Source organism: Argentina silus (genome assembly GCF_951799395.1).
Source record: "Argentina silus genome assembly, chromosome: 3".
NCBI classification, from domain to species: Eukaryota; Metazoa; Chordata; class Actinopteri; order Argentiniformes; family Argentinidae; genus Argentina; species Argentina silus.
The window spans coordinates 12,154,629-12,172,128 of NC_139657.1; the positions used below are offsets into that span (position 1 = coordinate 12,154,629).

The 17,500-nt window shown below is 46.2% G+C and overlaps 1 protein-coding gene across 1 annotated transcript in view; it reads left to right on the plus strand.

Moving 5' to 3' along the window:
• The window catches only part of smad6b (SMAD family member 6b), a 25,569-nt gene extending 20,267 nt beyond the window's left edge, over nt 1-5,302 (plus strand). The window contains exon 4 of the mRNA XM_083666743.1: nt 4,548-5,302. Within this exon, the coding sequence (XP_083522869.1) occupies nt 4,548-5,089 (542 nt within the window). The 3' untranslated portion in view covers nt 5,090-5,302. The remainder of the gene's footprint in view (nt 1-4,547) is intronic.
• Nucleotides 5,303-17,500: the final 12,198 nt, after the last annotated feature.

The following is a 17,500-nucleotide window of genomic DNA, read 5'->3' on the forward strand; positions in this document are numbered from 1 at the left end:
TCAATCCTGATGTCCTGGCTTTGATACTCCTAATTCCCCAATCAGAGGGACAAGAGGGAGAAAGAAAAATTCGAATTTTGAGTGGTTTCCATGGAGTACGTTATGGATATCAAACTCCCACTAAACGCACCTTGTTGGATAAAGGCTTGTTAAATACCTTTGTTTACCATGCAATTGTGCCGCTGTGTGTAATATGTGCAAACGCAGACGTGCAAGGCTACACCTATTTGTCTTCGGTGTGCTTGTGTGAGTGGGTCTTTATGTGTTGAGTTAAGTAATGTGTTTACCCGTGGCTTGAAAGGTAGGGAAAACCAAATACAGACGAGCCTTATCACTTAGCTAGCTACCTCCCCCTCACCATGGCTGCTCTGTACATGAACTGGTGCTGTTTGGGTTTCTGATTTATTTTTAACTCTTCTGTGGACTTCTACGGAGATCCAAACCAACATCTTGGAAAGTTGCATTCCGAAGTTACATAAGAATGATTTTGAATGCTTTTGAATGTTATGTTCAGCTGTTAAATCATGCTGTTGCTGTGGGCTATTGTCGTGTAAGATTGTGGACTTTGTTTACTCCTGCATGTGCAGGCTCCTCAGGTCAGTCTTCGTCTGGAGGACAGGAAGTGTGGCAGCAACATAGAGTGTCTCTGTCCTCTCTGAGACTGACGCTAAGAGGAGAGGCTTTTGAGAATATAATAACCATAATAACATGCGCTACTTTTCTAATGGGCAAACAGAGCTGTTAAAAGGTGGCAGGGTTAAACGGATGCAGAGCAGAGTAATTGCTCCCAGCTTCTCCTGGCTTCACCTTCGACTGGCCCTCCCAGAGCCTAGTGTGGAGCTATGGAGAGACAGACCAGAAGTCTGTAGTCAGGAGTCACCCAACCACCCTGTACCTGTACCTGCCACTGCCCCTGCCCTGGTCTGGGACTAGGTTTGGGACTAGGCCTGTGTCTGGGTCTAGGTCTGAATCTGAGTCTGGTTCCAGACCTGCTGTAGCGCTGACTGAAGAGGAGAGAGAGCAATCCTCCCTGCTGGTCTACCACTGACAGTGATGCCTCCAAGATTGCCTGAGTTGAGGATTTATTATGCATTCAGCATTGCTACAGTTGATTAAAATGTCAGCTCAATTGAAAACTAATTCAGATATTCTTATGAAATACAACATTTTTCTATGATCCTAAATCTATTGGTGTGGATTGTTGTAGTGGCCTTTTGGATAAACACATGTAATGTAGGATGAAGATATTGGAGAAGGAGTGGAAAAGAGAGAGAGAGAGAGAGAGAGAGAGAGAGAGAGAGAGAGGGATGCGTATAGGGCTATAGTTGCTGTGGTAATTATGTCCAAACAGGGAACATTGGAGGAGAGATATGGCACTGTTCTCTTTCAGTCAACTCGGTTTGACATCTCACTATGGGCATATGTACTCCTGGATTCCTTTCCCATTTGCTGAAACCCTGGGAAAGGCCGGGAGCGCTTTGCGTGACTGACCCTGCCTAATCCAGCCAATAAAGGCTACTGCAACACGCGCCCATTTATTAATTATTTTGATAAATTCTTTTCACTCTTCACTCGCTTATTTGCAAGCTTGTTGCAGCATTCCAATAGAAACCTAGCTACCTAGCTAAACTGTTCCATTGGAAAATGAACAGTTCTCCCCGGGGCTGTAGGTTTGCTTATTTGTCCTTAAAAGAATTCTGCTAATTCAGGCTTCACTCTTACCGAGTTCTCTCTACTTTGGTTCGCCAATTAGTCACTAGCCTAGCTACTTCTATCGTGCCCCTCGGGTGCCTTGTGGGTTTGTTGCTAGCTAGTGGGTCAACACGTTTGCATGCTTTGCAGGCTAACACGTTTCTGCGACATTAGCTAGCTTTCACGTGTCTTATGGTTGACTGAGCTTTCTTTGTCGAGACCACCATCGAAGTGCTCCCCTATTTTACTATACTAAGTGAAAAAAAGAGTATTTGCTCCCTTGTGTTTTCTATACCAGTTAACACTTGGTCGTAAGCATTGCTTGGCTAGCTAGCCAATGGGGGGCGCGCATGGCAATAGCCTTTATAGGCTGGACTAGGCTGGGTCAGTCATGTGAAGCGCTCCTGGCCTGTCCCAGGTGTGATTGAATAGGGTTTCCGGCAAACAGGGAATGCAGGGGTGCACATCCACCTAAGTGAGGTATCAAACAAAGTCGACTGAAAAAGAACCGCGGTTACACGCGCAACCCAAAGTTTGGTTAAGGCGATTCTAATGAGTTTTCCCCTCATAGCCCTCTTCTCCTTTATCTCATCCCCTGTTTCCTCTCTCACTCTGACACAAACACACATGTCGGTGCTTAGCTAGACAGATTCTAGGCAAAACAGACATTCAGTTCAAAAACACAAACACAGACTGATATTCTTCACGCTCCAAACAGACCCATGTGCGCACGTAGACCCACGTAGATCCTAAACACAACACCACGAGCACAGGAAAAGGCCTGGCTCATGTTGTGCACTGCACATTGTCTTCCCCCCAAGCTTAACATTAGATAGATTTCTAACCTTTGTCCTGCTCATTCCTGAGTTCCTGAGTTCTTGAGCCACTGATTTCACAGGCTCCTTTCCCCAGGCAGAGTCTGTGTGAAACCTAGATACCATCGACCAAATAGTTTTTTCTCCCTCTCATCAAGAAAGGGTACGGAGGCCATTTGGCCTTTGTGTATGTGTACACAATTTCAAAGTGAGTTTACCTTGATGTGTGGGCTCCATTTGATTTGAGACAATAGAGGGCCATAAACAAGTTGTGGCTGAGTTCTTTGTGTGGCCTGGGCCGTGGAGCAGTAAAAGCTGAGCTCAGAGTGGAGGAGCAGGAGTGTGGAATTCACTAATGGCACATGCATGTGGGGGCCCCTGAAGAGAGGGGGTCATTTCAGCCATCAGTGTGTGCGCAAACACACAGAGAGCCTGTCTGCAGCTCCTTCTCTCCCTCCCCCCTCCCCCCTCTCTCCCCGTCCCTCGCTCCCTCGCTCCCTCGCTCCAACACAGCGAGCCTTCAACCACCAGGCTTTTTGTCTGTGCAGGTCTGCTTAACGTTTTTCCCTAATCTTTGTATAAACTTCACTAGTGCGGGTCACTCGGGAGAGAAGTTTTGTTTGATGAGAGGTGAGTGAGGCAGTTTGTTGCTGTGTGGATCTGCGTTGCTCCACCTTAAAGGCGTTTGTTAATGGGGCGGGCGGTCATTAAGCCCTGCGAGCAGAGAGAGTGAAAGGAATGGGGCCACAGGCCCGGGCTTTAAATCCTCTGTGCCAATAGACTCTCTGAAGCAAAATAATGGCATCACTCTGTGTGTGAGTTAATGGGAGCTGATAGTATGAAGGCTGGGGGGTCAGCGGGTCACGGGCTTGTGCTAAGTTGTCAGGGAGCTGAATGCCGTCCCTCGGCCCGCAGCAGGGGGAAGAGGGGGGAGGGGGACCCCCTGCCTGGCCCTCTCCCTGCACCCCCCCCCCCCCCCCCTCCCTCCAGGAATGTGGGGAAGAGGAGGGGAAGAGGCACCCTCCTCTCTCCTGGAGTAAAGGGCTGAGAGACGGATGTGAGCTCCCAGAGCAGCTCCAAGTGCCCCCCCCCCCCCCCTCTCTCTCTCCTCAGTCTGCCCCTTCTCCCCTCTGTACAGAAATATGAAATGTGCATCAGCAGTGTAGAGCAGAGTCTAAGTACTCAGCGCTGTGTGTATGTGCAGTACGCTGAAGATAGAGGTCCACCCAGGGAGCCTTAACTCACTGTGAGTGCTGAGGGCTGTCATTGAAAAGAGTCCACAGACTGCAGCCATGAAAGCTGAATTAACAGGCTGATTTACTGGAGGGAGATGGTTGTGAATGGGAGAGCAGCTCTCTATCTTACTGTGTTAAGAGGTTTTCCTCTTGATCAGCTTCGGGCATCATGTTTTTTTTCAAAACAAAGGGTTAGGGTTAAAAAACGTTATCTTCTGTTAAGTGTACATATTGATTGCAGCAATCGATATTACAGCGCCTATTACACCAAGAAGTAACCTATCATCTTTGAAACATTAGTAAGCTGTAAAACTAAGGTCACTTTATTTACCAGGAGCAGTGAGTGGTCAGAGACAGAATGGTCAATGTTCTAGTTTCTGTGTGGTGCCCCCCTGAGGCAGTGTGAGAAAGTGCAGGGAAGTCCAGGCCTGACTGACCTTATAACACCCCCACCGCCCAGGATATCTATAGCAACCTCTGGTGTGTGTGTGTGTGTGTGTGCGTGCGTATGTGTGTGTGCATGTGTGTGCGTGCGTGTGTGTGTGTGTGTGTGTGTGCGTGTGTGTGTGTGCGCGCGAGAGTGTATGCTTGTGCGTGTGTGTGTGTGTGTGTGGGGCAGCTTTATACAGGGCTTAGATTTCAATACAATGCCTCCGCCTGTATTTATAGAGAGGACATCTGCTGCAGACAATAAAAAGAGATAGCTAATCCCCTTAAACTTAATCCTTCCTTTTTACAGTTTGCTTTTGTTTTTGTTTGGTTTAATAAGCATCTCTTTCTCTCTCTCTCTGTGTGTCCCTTCTAGATGCCAGTATGTCACCTGACGCCCCCAAGCAAAGCCACTGGTGTAACGTGGCGTACTGGGAGCACCGCACGCGCGTGGGCCGTCTCTACACAGTGTACGAGCACTCCGTCAGCATCTTCTACGATCTACCTCAGGGCACGGGCTTCTGCCTGGGCCAGCTCAGCCTGGAGCACCGCAGCAGCACCGTCCAGCGCACGCGGGGCAAAATCGGCTACGGCATCCTCCTAAGCAAGGAGCCCGACGGCGTGTGGGCCTACAACCGCAGCGAGCACCCCATCTTCGTCAACTCCCCCACCCTGGACGTGCCTAACAGCCGGACCCTGGTGGTGCGCAAGGTGATGCCAGGCTACTCCATCAAGGTGTTTGACTATGAGCGCTCCTGCCTACTGAGGCACACCACAGACCCTGACCTCCTCGACGGGCCCTACGACCCCAACAGCGTGCGCATCAGCTTCGCCAAGGGCTGGGGCCCCTGCTACTCCAGACAGTTCATCACCTCCTGCCCCTGCTGGCTGGAGATCCTGCTCAACAACCACAGATAACACACACCCACAGAACGGACCCCACAAACTATCCCAAATATCATCTACCTAGATTTAATATAAAGTTTTATATATTATATGAAATATATATTATACTTGTAAATACGGAGTCATTTTTACAATGTAATTATTTATGTATGGTGCAATGTGTATATGGACAAGAGGAAAAAAACGGAAAATGCACTTTGGCTTATATATATATATATATATATATATATATATATATATATATATATATATATATATATATATATATATATATATACATATATATATACATATATATATATATAAAGATAAAGAATCTTTCAATACCAATTTGAGAAATTATACAGCAAAAATAGGATGAGCCTGGTTTTGGTGTATAGTTTTCATATACTATTAATATCCAGACAAAAAGCTAACACCATTCACACATTGATAATAAAGTATTCGCATAATATTTCTCCTTGCTTTGTGTGTGTCATTGATCAGCTATTTATTCAACATCTTACAGAAACTGCCTCCCTATCTTAAACGTCGGTTAGTCATACCTGTGCCTGACTGTATCCGTAGTGTCGGTATTCTGAAGGCAGGATTGGCGTTTTCAGGGTGGCACCCACAGGGTGACCCACAGTACAAGTATGTTTACAGCACTTCAGTGCCTTTCATGTCATATGCAGTCACTGTGCCGAGGGCGGAGGTCCTTCAGCCTCTCCCTCAGACACCAATCTGGGGCACAGATGATGTTAAGATCAGAGATGAGCTTGCCCTTCTCACTTCCTTCCTACCGCTGTACCACAGCAGGAAATGACATGAGGTAGCACTTTAGGATCGCTGTGTAGACCAGGAATGCATGGATGTTAACATCATGTCATACTAAAGAAGAGAGCACAGGAAGGTCTGCGTCAGTGAACCGTCCTCCTGTCCTGCCTGGCTAGAGAGAGAAGAAGAGGTTGGCGGAACATGACGGAACACATCACCACACGTTCAGCTCAGGACACCTTTCACGTAGTATCCTACACGAGTTGTGCTCGACTTGTCTTATTTTGAATGAGATACTGTATGTTAATACCCACAACACAACACAAGTCCTGTCAGTAGTGTCCTGGAGAGAAAAGCAGTGATTTGACCAGAGAGCAGATCAAACCAGAAATCCTTGAGGTCCTAAGGAGCCCCAGTGGCCAGAGTTGAGAGGACATGTCAGAGTGGAGGTATCTGTCTGTGTAGCAGGGTGGAGGGATCTGATAAAGGCACTGTTCAAGGTTGAAAGGGTCCACACTAGAGGGAGGGGCTGACCCTCCAGTCTCAAAGTCTCTCTGCTCTGAAACACAACCTCTCTGGTCAGTGGTTCAACTTCAAGGTCCAGTTTGCTCGGTCACAGCGCCACTCCACCAACAATGAACATTGTTAGAAGAAACCAGGGAAGTGACCAGGAAGTGACCAGGGATTGACGAGGGATTTGGCGCTGTCCTGAGTTTCGGCACGTTGATATCAGAATGTATGCACACACAGAAAACCGAGAACTTTTACAAGCCTATAGGAATCTTAAAAAGTGCAGCCAAGGTGGATGTGGTTTAGCTCGCTTCCTTTGTAATTGCTGGTGTTGGTTGTCAAAGTAGTGGTGTTGGTGGTGAGAGGGGGGGCGTATAAATGTCTGCCAACATTCAGCAATAGAGCCATTCAGCACAGAGGCTCAGACTCTACCCTAATGAGGGCGAAGGAGCACAGTTACAAGAATGTGATGTGTTTTTAAAAGGGGTTATAATACTCCAAGAGATGTGGCCTTTTATTAGATGAAATAAACATCATTCAAAGACTTTTCAGATTTACTCAGTGGTTGGTATGTGAACAATGTTCTCCTTTGCACTAAAGGGCACTCAGAAATGGCACACTTTTTTGAAGTCGAGACAGCCTCTCCGCCCTTGCTCTCTTCCATTAGAAGAGAGGGGCTGAGACGCCGTCCTCATGCTGTTTGTCTGGAGCCTACCCTGTGTGGAGTACAAACAGCAGAGAGGAGTGGCTCCTCTCCTCCCCTCCCCTCTCCTCTCCTCTCATTTCCTCTCCTCTCCTCTCCTCTCCTCTCCTTTCCTTTCCTTTAATTTCCTCTCTTCTCTTCTCTTCTCCTCTCCACTCCTCCCCTCTCTTCTAGTCTCCTCTCCTCTCTTCTCCTCTCCTCTCCTCTGCCTCTGCTGTGCTCCCTACAACTGGGGGCCATTATCCCTCTCCTTTGTGTCTCTGTTATGGGAAAAAGGCCTGGATCACCACCGGAGAGGAACTGACACACAATCATATGGGGTATCTAGTGAGAAGCTCAGACACATAGTGCCCAGATTACTCAACCAACCACACTGGGGTACCAGGGAGCCTAATTAGCCTGTGATGCACATCTTTTACTGCACATCCAGTTGCATCTCTGGGAAAAGTGCCCCGCTTCTCCTCCAGAGCTCAAATAGTTGTGGCAGCTAGCGCTGTAACTTTGGGGTGGAGGGGAGGAGAACGGAAAAGCCATGTAAGCAGCTTTGTGTGCTCCACTACCTCAGGAATGGTATTGATTAGCAGGCTGCAGCCCTCATTCATTTCTGAAGATGTCTGCGTTGCTATGTGCCCAAAACCAGGCAGCCATTTTGTTCCACTGTTTATGACATACTGTGCTGTAGTTCTGGAGCTGCAAAGACTGTGAAAGTGCAGGAGAGAAAACAATAGCAGCTTTTCCAACAACAACAGTTTTTTCTATGCATATAAAGTTGCACAAGCGCACCCACACACTCTCACATGTTTGATAACCCCTAAGCATTATAGCTGTGTGTGTGTGTGTGCGTGCGCGTGCGCGTGCGCGTGTGTGCATATATTTGTGTACTTGTGTGTATATGTGTGTGTGTGTGTGGATGTGTGTGTGCACGTATGTGCAACTGCTTTTTAAAGCTCAGAGTTTTGAAACCTTGTTATTATGGCTCCTGTCCTGCCAAAGCCTCAGTGCATTCCACAGACTATAGATTCCAGGCTGCAAGCCCTCCCAATGCTTGGCTTTCTGGAGACATGTGCAGAACAGGAAAGACTATGCAGATACTGTATACTCACTGTTAATCACCTTGAATTCACCTGGTCTATTCCTTCGCTCAACAGACTGAACATGTCGGCAGTGCAGAGGCAAGGGTATGTCTACGAAATATCTCTCTTCCATTTTGTTTTCCTTTTACACCATAGATGACACAGTTGAATGTCCTGCCTCCCTGTGTGCCACAGTCAAATGCACCCCAGGTGACACAATGGATGTGTCCTTTCAGCCTTTCTTTCCCTATACACATTGGACCAGAGAGAGAGAGAGGCAGGAGAGACAGAGAGACAGAGAGAGAGAGAGAGACAGAGAGACAGAGAGAGAGAGGGAGACAGAGAGCATGTGCCTGGAGAAGCACTGACAAGCTGTGGTGGTGTTGGGGTGCAGCTGTGGGGCTACTGCAGCTAGCTACCACTCCATTTGATGACCCCATCCAGCACATCTGGCCCCGGCACAAACACAGTGAGGTAATAGGCATGTTTGAAAAGGAGAAAAGATTACACAGAGTGCCTGGAACACTTCCTGCTCTCTCCCCTCTCATGAGTACAGGCCTTTCGGAAGTCTTCTTCTCACCTTAGCTGAGGGCATTAATTACAGCTCCACACAGCCGCCGTGTTCGCCATTTACTGGGCCTGCTCACACACGCCACCGCCGCGCAGGGGGATCCACACACTCTCACAGAGGATTATGGGCCCGGCACGCAGGCTAGAGCGGAGCCTTCACTGGAGGATTAATAGGTTGAATTAAAGCAGTGAATCAGAAGTGGTGGTAGTGAGGTACCTATTGATGTGCTTTGGTGTGGGTTAGCTGTGTTCAAGGTGTTGAGGTAATGATGGTGGGAATGCTCTTTCCTCTGGGTGGTTTTTGGATAGAGGATCACACACGGTGCCCTGGACCAATCCAGACAGTGTGAGAAGAGCCGAGGTAAAGCTCAGAGCAGTGAAAGACATCTTTAATAACACTTTGATGAAGGCTCCATGTTTTTTTTTACTTTTTTTTTTTTACTTTACACTGGCTATGTCCAATCAACAACATGGTTTTTACTTTCTCCAGTCAGAGTCCCTTGGATTATTTAGTTTATGAAACATATGTAATGTGTTGGATAGGTTATAGATGACCCTCCACCATGATTCTGCTACTGTAAATCCCCATCTGAATGTCTGTATGAGGCCATTGAGTAAGCACTTTAGGTGGTTTTCAGAACCCAAAAACGTCCCAGCACTGATGCTCCTCCACAAATCCCACCCTCCCCTCATAATTACAGGCTGCACAGGGGCCTCTCTGACGTACCAGAAGGATTTATTTTTGTGAGTTTCCACAGAGGTTAAAAGAATGCCACAGCACACCACACACACACACACACACACACGCAGATGCACAAGTACACACACACACACACACACACACACACACACACACACACACACACACACACACTCAAATATATATACGATACACACACACACACACACACACACACACCCACACACACACACACACACACACACACACACACACACACACACACACACACACACACACACACACACACACACACACACACCCAGAGCCCCAGGCAGGATTCTGACAGCATTAATCAACAGACAGTCGTCCCCTCCCCTTGTCCTACTCCCAGGTCTCTCAAGCTGGTGTGAATACAATGGCCTGGTCATGACTCCCAGGTAATTACAGGTGTTATTGTCAAACATTTAAGAGTCCATTTGGAATTGAAAAAAAAACATTTAATTTGTCAGATGTTTAATTTGCTGATTCAGTTCACTTTTTTTCAAGCTTATATCCGTTGTTTCTTATTTTTCCTTGTTTTTGTTTGAGGAGCCTCATTAGTCAAATACTGTTGTTATAAAGCAGAGCGGGTGGCTGCTGGCAGAGTGAAGTGACTCTTTAACTCTACTACGAGACACTGAACCTGACTGAACACAGGCTTCCCTTTCAACAGCTCAGAGCCATGACACTGCCCTGTGTTTCTCTGCTTGAAATCTAGCCAAGGACCCTTTTTTTCTCCTTTAAATCAGAGAGGCATTCCTCTTTCAATTAACCCCTACCATGGGACAAGACTCCATTCACTACGGCAACCACTAGAATTACTTCCTTGGATGTTCTATTTTTCTTGGGGGAAAAAAATGGGAATACCATTTGTTGTTTGTTTTTATCTCTCAGTGTTGAGGAGCTTTCTACTGATAGAGAAGACAAGTTATGTTTGTAGTCTGCTATGATATTGTGTCAAAGATCTCCATGATTTATGAGAGCCTGTAATAGACCTGGTTTATGGGCTATAATCAAATCCTACCAGACCCTTCTGGTAAAATAGTGAGGCAATAGCACATAAATGTAGACTGCGACAGTGGTGAAGTAAGAGCACTTTGATAGGTGTTTATGTGATTGCGTGTTTGTGTGGACTTGAATGAGAATACCTGCAACTGTTTACATACTGTACCTCAGTACTCTATGCTGGTATGACTTCACATTGTCCCCTGATAAAACAGTTCCCCATTGTGGAGCTGTTTTACACAACACCGGGCAATAGTTAATACAATCACTTAACACTGAATCTCCCGCATGTTTTGAAAAGTAATCCTATATATTAAACTACGTCATGCTCTTTGATCCAGCCAAAAAACCCAACGACTTTTTTTTTCTTCTTTCCAGCGGCCCAGCCTGTCCTTTTAGAAGTCTGACAGGGTATTTTTTTTCCGAGGGGGCTGTAAAAGAGAAGATCTAGGAACGCGGCCCCTTTTTTCTGCTAGAGCTCCTAATACGTTCCATATTGTGAGTTTAAATGGGGTGGACTCAGGAAATGCAGTCACACTGCCTTGCCTTCCAAGCTTCCAGTCTGAGGTTTGGCCTGCAGTGTTGGTGGTTCTGTGGACTGGGGCTGCTGGGACTGCAGGGGCGGCTGCCTGGGCCAGTCTGTGTGGGCTCTCCTCTCCTCCCTGGAGGCTGGATGTCCACGTCGCCGTCGCAGGTTCTGCTGGGCGGCTCGGCCTGTGCTGGAGGCCTGGGCCCTGGAAGCTCCTCTAGAGGAGATGAGTCCATATGTATGAAGTACTCTGTTGTGAGGACTCTCTCCTCCCTCGTAACCACCCCTCTCTCTTTTCACTTCCATCTCTCTCTCTCTCTCTCTCTCTCTCTCTCTCTCTCTCTCTCTTTCTATCTCTCTCTCTCTCTATCTTGCGCTGCTAACCCTGTGCTGCTTTCTCTTAGTTTTCCTCATTCTTCCCCCTGTAGAGAGGAGCTGTGTAATGAAACATGCCTTTTGGTTGTTGTTTTTGTCATGATGTATATTGAGATGTATTACTTTCAACAACTGGAGATAAACTAACTCATTCGTTGTCATGGAAGACAACTTTATTTAGCTTGTTTTAGTTGTCTGTTGGGCTGCTCCAGGCTGCTCCAGGCCCAGTTGAGAGAGAGAGGGGGCTTTTGGAGCGTATCTCTAAGAAGAGTGGAGATGAGTGAGGAGCTCAGATTCCAGCCAAGAGGTCAGGTTTCGCATTCCAGGGGCACGCACCACAGCCTGTCTCCACACTGACATACCTGCTGAGTGTCTGAGGGCCAGTGGGGGCCTGGCATGTTTGTGTGCGTGCGTGCGTGCGAGACTCATGCATGTGTGCATATGTGCACGTGCATGTGTGTGTGTTTTTCCACATTTTCACAAATCAACCCCTCTAGCTCATGACAATGTGTCAAAAGGGAACTCATTATATTCTATTACACGTCAACCATGATGATCCAAATAAACACTTTTTTAATAATAGTTCATGTTTCATATTGCCTGAACTCCAAGGAAAAGCACACACAGAAACAACCTAGTTTTCAAAATTAAACCAAGGACTCATTACTACAGGCACTAAGTTAACATTCACAATCAGCTCTGAGAATGAGAGTCATGCAGGGCTGCGTTTTGTCTCATTTGTGGAGAGTTGGTGCCTTCGAACCTCTATGGAATCCAGTAAGAGAAACCACTGCAGTTTATAAGTGCTCTTGGTGCCTACTGGGCTGTTTTGCTGCCGGAACATTTTATTTCAATGTAAAAAGCCCTGCTAAACAACAGTGACTTGTCTTTGTAATTGTTCAATTATTTTGTTGTGATTTTAATGGAGAGACGGGATATGGATACCAGTCCAGCCACACACAATGGTTTTGATTATTCCAACAATGCTGTTTATTTCACTGTGTTTGAACTTGGTCCTTACAAGTAAAAGTAAAGGAAAAATAAATTACTAATTAGACATGAATGATGCTTTCCTTTGTTTTTAGACTTTGGTTGCTACACAAACATGACTTTCTTGTGAAACTTAAATTATGTGTCTATTCTCAATACACTAGAGAATGTTTTTTTCCCCCCTCAGCATTTATGTCTCATGCCTAATTTTGTGAACAATGTGAAACTGCAGAGGACTAGAAATTAAAGCAAGATGTCAGCCTGCCACTGGTTTAGATTGGTAAAACTCATGCTCCCATTTTTATGGATTGTGACATTACTTTGAATTTTAAAACTCCCGTTTTGAGATGCCCTCCGCAGTACATTGGCAGTAGGATGGAAAACATGGAAGCTGCCAGTGCCAGTGTGTCAGTCTTTGCCTCAGACAGTGTAACTATACATCCAAAGCTCAGCTCTCTGTCAATAATGGTGCAGTAGAGGTGATGGCCTCTGGCCAGAAGGTATGCCTGCTCCTATGCCCGGTACCACAGGTCCACACTAGCATTTTACAACAGCTGGTATGAATGAAAACAGATGATATATTCATGTCACATAGTTAGCTATCAACAAATTACTCCTAAACATTTAGTGATATTTTTGGCTTGTTCATGTTCAATGCCTGCGTAGGTCACTGAAAGTAGTAGTTTGTTTAAGTCAGTCAGTGTATTTGACTGCCAAGGATCAGAACCCCCTGCTCATTCAGTAGTCCATAGCCAGGAGGTAGGTTAAACCTATGTGCCCAGTGCAGGAGAGTAGTGAGATCTTTGTCATGTCCCTCTAGCTGTGTAGGGCACCTCTCTGGGGCCTGGGGGCTCCCATGAGAACACACATGTCCCTGGAGGCTTTCCCAGCCAATGAGAACACCCAGTGTTAATAACATGTCTTACTCCTCCACAGCTCTGCAACATGAGCCCCATCTCACATTCCTCTGCCTTTGTTTGTCTCCATTTCCACAGCACTCCAGCCCCTGACTGCCTCACTTGTCCTGTGCCATCCCATATGAGGCTGTTTAACATCTTAATCTGCTGCTGTCTTTCATCTGGCTCCTGTTAAAGCCTTAACAGAAAGACTGTGAATGCTAACTTCTGTCAGCGCCTTGCTGTAAGAGAGCTGGGGAGAGAGAGGGAGGGAGGGAGGGAGGGAGGAAGAGAGTGGGAGAGAGAGAGAGAGAGAGAGGAGATAGATAGAGAGAGCAGGAGAAGCTGCTGACAGTGAAGCCAACAGGGAGACAGAAGAGTCCTCCAGTCTGGCTACGGGTATTTCAATATGTTCACTCAGGTCTTTCTCTGGCAGGACAGCTGATAACCACAGAGTGGACAGTTGGTCCTTGTTTTTAACCATGTAAAGTGTGAATCCACTACAGCAGAGGTGATCTCATCCGTTATATATACAGTCTATAAAAGCAGGGCGTATCTTGGCCTCTTTGTCAATACAGTTATGTTGAACAGTGGAAGGTGAGGTGAGACAGGCTCTGTTGTCCCTCCCGCGCTTGTCAGTTTATTGCTCTGTGCCGGGCGAGACGGCCTGGTTCTCACGGATTCCTGGGCTGATTTATGTGAGCGCCCATCCCCTCGCCTGTGGCAGCAGGTACGAGTGGCGGCAGCCTGTCAGAGCTGACGGGCTTGACGATGTTCTTACAGTCATTAACATGGCCAAGAATCCCTATTAGGAATGAGCCTCCAGCTACACGAGCAAGGTCAGCCTGGGCAGGTGCAGCAGGCAGGCAGCACGCTGGGCTCTCTGATCCCACCGAACATGACCCCCATAGACACGGACATTCACAAACACTACTTCAACGACAGCAACAACAACAACAACAACAACACATTCTTAGTGAGACACATCCTTACAGACGTATACCCTTCCCTTTAAGATACTGATCAATACTAGTGTCTGCATACACCATTAAAGGACAGCTGTATGAGGAGACATATACCCTCTCTGTTGCGATGGCTTTTCAGCATTCCTTTAATTGCTGGAGGTTTTTTTTCCAGCCTGTATGAACAAAAATGAAGCAATCCAGAGTATTAATATAAATGCTGTAATAACTGCCCCCAGGGCTCCTCAAAATCAGGATAATAGCAGGCGCCTCGAAAGTAAAGCGGGAGAAAGAAAATCCTCATTACACTTGCTTCTGCATTCTTCCTGAATGGCTGACATGCTGCAGCTTGTCACTCCTGCTCGGAAAGTGTGCAGACCTTCCTCTCTGTGATGCCGTTGTTCATTCCCTCTTGGCCCTGTTTCAAGTTGAGAATTTGAAAAGAGAGTTGAGTTAATGGTCTTATTGAACTGTGCTGGTTCTGTCTGGTTGATGGCGGTTTCATGACATTACATACTGCATATTATTCATGTTATTTGGTGCGTTTGAAGTGTTTGCTCCTCCATGAAAAGTGATTTATGAAAAGGAATTCAGACTATATGGGCAATCGTCACCTGTTAAGCATAGGTTTACTTCAACAGAGGGCAAGACAGAGAACGAATTTAGTCCTGGATTATTTTCTTTCTGGCACATATTGGTTTTTCGGCACAACCACACGTCTGCTAGTGTTTCAGGTGGTTGGCACAGCCTCAGTCAGGGAGGTACTGTACCAGGGGATTTCTCCTCTCCTCAGCCTGGCGTGTTGAGCCCAGTGTAAGAGGCCTGCTCAGTGCTCACGTCAAAGGAAAAGGCATGAATGTGTCAATGTGATCACTGTTAAAGAATAACAGAGAAATAGGCAGGTGTTTGTTATAGGAGAACAAGCTAGAGACACAGTGGTGGAGACGGACTAAACCAACTACATAGAGAGTCAAAGAGCTGTTTTATTTTGTTTTGACTGGACAAATATTTGTGAGTCCATTATGAGGTTACACCTACAGACACGGGCTTAGGAGACAGTAGGAGTTTGTTTTCATCCTTTTCATCTTTCACCCCCCCCCCGTCTCCCCCTCCCCTCTCCCTCCCTCCCTCCCTCCTCACCCCTCTCCCTCCCCCTCTGCAGAGTTTTTAATATCAAAGTGCACTGTCTGACAGGGGTAAGTCTCCAACAAGGGGGCTTTTGTTGGATCTTTCTCCAACCAGCCAGGAACGACATGAGCTTGTCAACCCTTGTTCGGTGAGAAAGGAAGATGCAAGAAAAAAAAAGGCAGAATGGAATTGACTAGACTACAACACACAAAAGAGATTATTACAGTGTCTGGCAATTGGGTTTGAAATTGAATAACTTAATTTCAGCTTATGAAGGATCAGACACACTGTAGATATGAAAAAGCTATCCATTTTCCAAGACCCGACCTCGTATTTGATATCACCACCTCTAATAAGCACACACCAATGTGTGTTTGAAAGGGGAGAGACTAACATGGCTATGGTGGAGTTTTTGTTACACATACCTGTTCATCTGAATGCTTTCAACCATAGCTAGGATCAAATTTCACATATTTTACATGTTATGTTATTAACTGGGTATACCGTGCGTGGGCTGAGATTTTCACACAGGTTTTGCCTCTGGCAAAATTTGGACTACAGATGTTGCCAATCACTTCTCAGATGGGAAAACTCAACCAGGAGTTTTCTCGGTTCACAGACTCCATGAAGAGTCATTGAACAACAATCACTCAAATCTTACTCTGGGAACCTCGCCCTCACACTTATGTATAGACATATAGAAAGAACAATGACTGAGAGCTCATACGCTACGTTATATGATGTGAACAAAACGCATCTCTTTGATGTGCCGGCCAGCAAAGATCTTCAAGCTGATTTGGGTGCAGACATCTGATCATTCCCACCGACTGCGAAGGGGGAGACTCCACATCAGTTTCCATGTTAGAGTTCGTACAAACCTCTACAAGCATCTGTTACACAATGTAACCAAACCAGAATGCTTGAAGATATGACATTAATGGCTAGGGAGTCATACAGTATGTATTTGATGACGCCTACATCACAATGGAGATAAAATATGCTGGAACATGTATGACAGTCCTTCTTGTAGTATGTGTTGTTACACGTAAATCCAGGTTTTGTTCAGAGGCTTAGTTTATTTTCTCATGGAACATATATTGAACTTAATTTGACCTCTAACCAACACACAAAGCTACCATGACCTCTAGTACAGGCTGTAAATGTGAAACTGTGAAATGTGAACTTTTACTGTGAAATGTCATGTGCACCAAGGGGATCGAAAGGAAAGAGCTTGTGGATGTTGGTCCCCATATGTGCTGCATCGTTTGGGCCTTGTCCCACGTTGTTGTGTAGGTGTGTATGAGGAGCCTGCTACTGGACAGAGGCTTACTGTAGGAATCTGGGAAGCAGATGACTGTATGTTCCCGTGTTCCATGATATACAGAGGAGGAGCCCATGACCTTTCTGCACACAGGGTACAAGTGTGCACAGGCTGTACGCTAGCTAGAGGGAGAATGAAATGTCAGGGTTATTTGATTATTCATTTCATTTTTTAAGTTCCTGCACATTTGTGCAACAAAACTTTGCACAGGGTTGCTATTTATACGCTTAGAGGATTGATATAAGAGTTGTAGGATTTATTAGTATTGATATCAGCAGTTTCAGAGGGAAGGTTGGTGAAATATGTTTGTCAAGTGTGCATTAGCTCTGGCTCAGAGGAGTCTCATGGTAAATCAAAAGCCTTCATCACCTCAGCCTTCTCCTCAGCTGGAACATCTTCACTTGAACATTCCCCTACATTCCCCCTGTGAGCTCAGAAGATAGAGCGTGTATTTCAGAATTCTCTATTTTTCAATTCTCACGCTTGTGTTGTTAAGCGGACATTTTGTCTCTGTTTCTTGTCTTGGGCTTGGCTACTGAATGTTTAGCATGGCTTCAGTCAGCCTTCTTGTTCAAACACACTGTTTTCCGAAGCTTAAAGAAGTTGACTTCTTTACAACACACACACACACACACACACACACACACGCACGCACGCACGCACGCACACACACACACACACACACACACACACACACACAATTGAGTTGCAGTGTTTATGCCCTGTTTGTCATCACAATGAGCTGAGTTCATCTAAGACCCTGTTGTCTTTTGGTCTCCTTCCCCCTCCTCTATCTGTCCCCCTCTCCTCCTTCCTCCCTCTCTCCCCCTCTCTCTCTCCCTATATCTGTTCTGTGAGATTGTGTGTTTCCTCTTGCCTTGGCT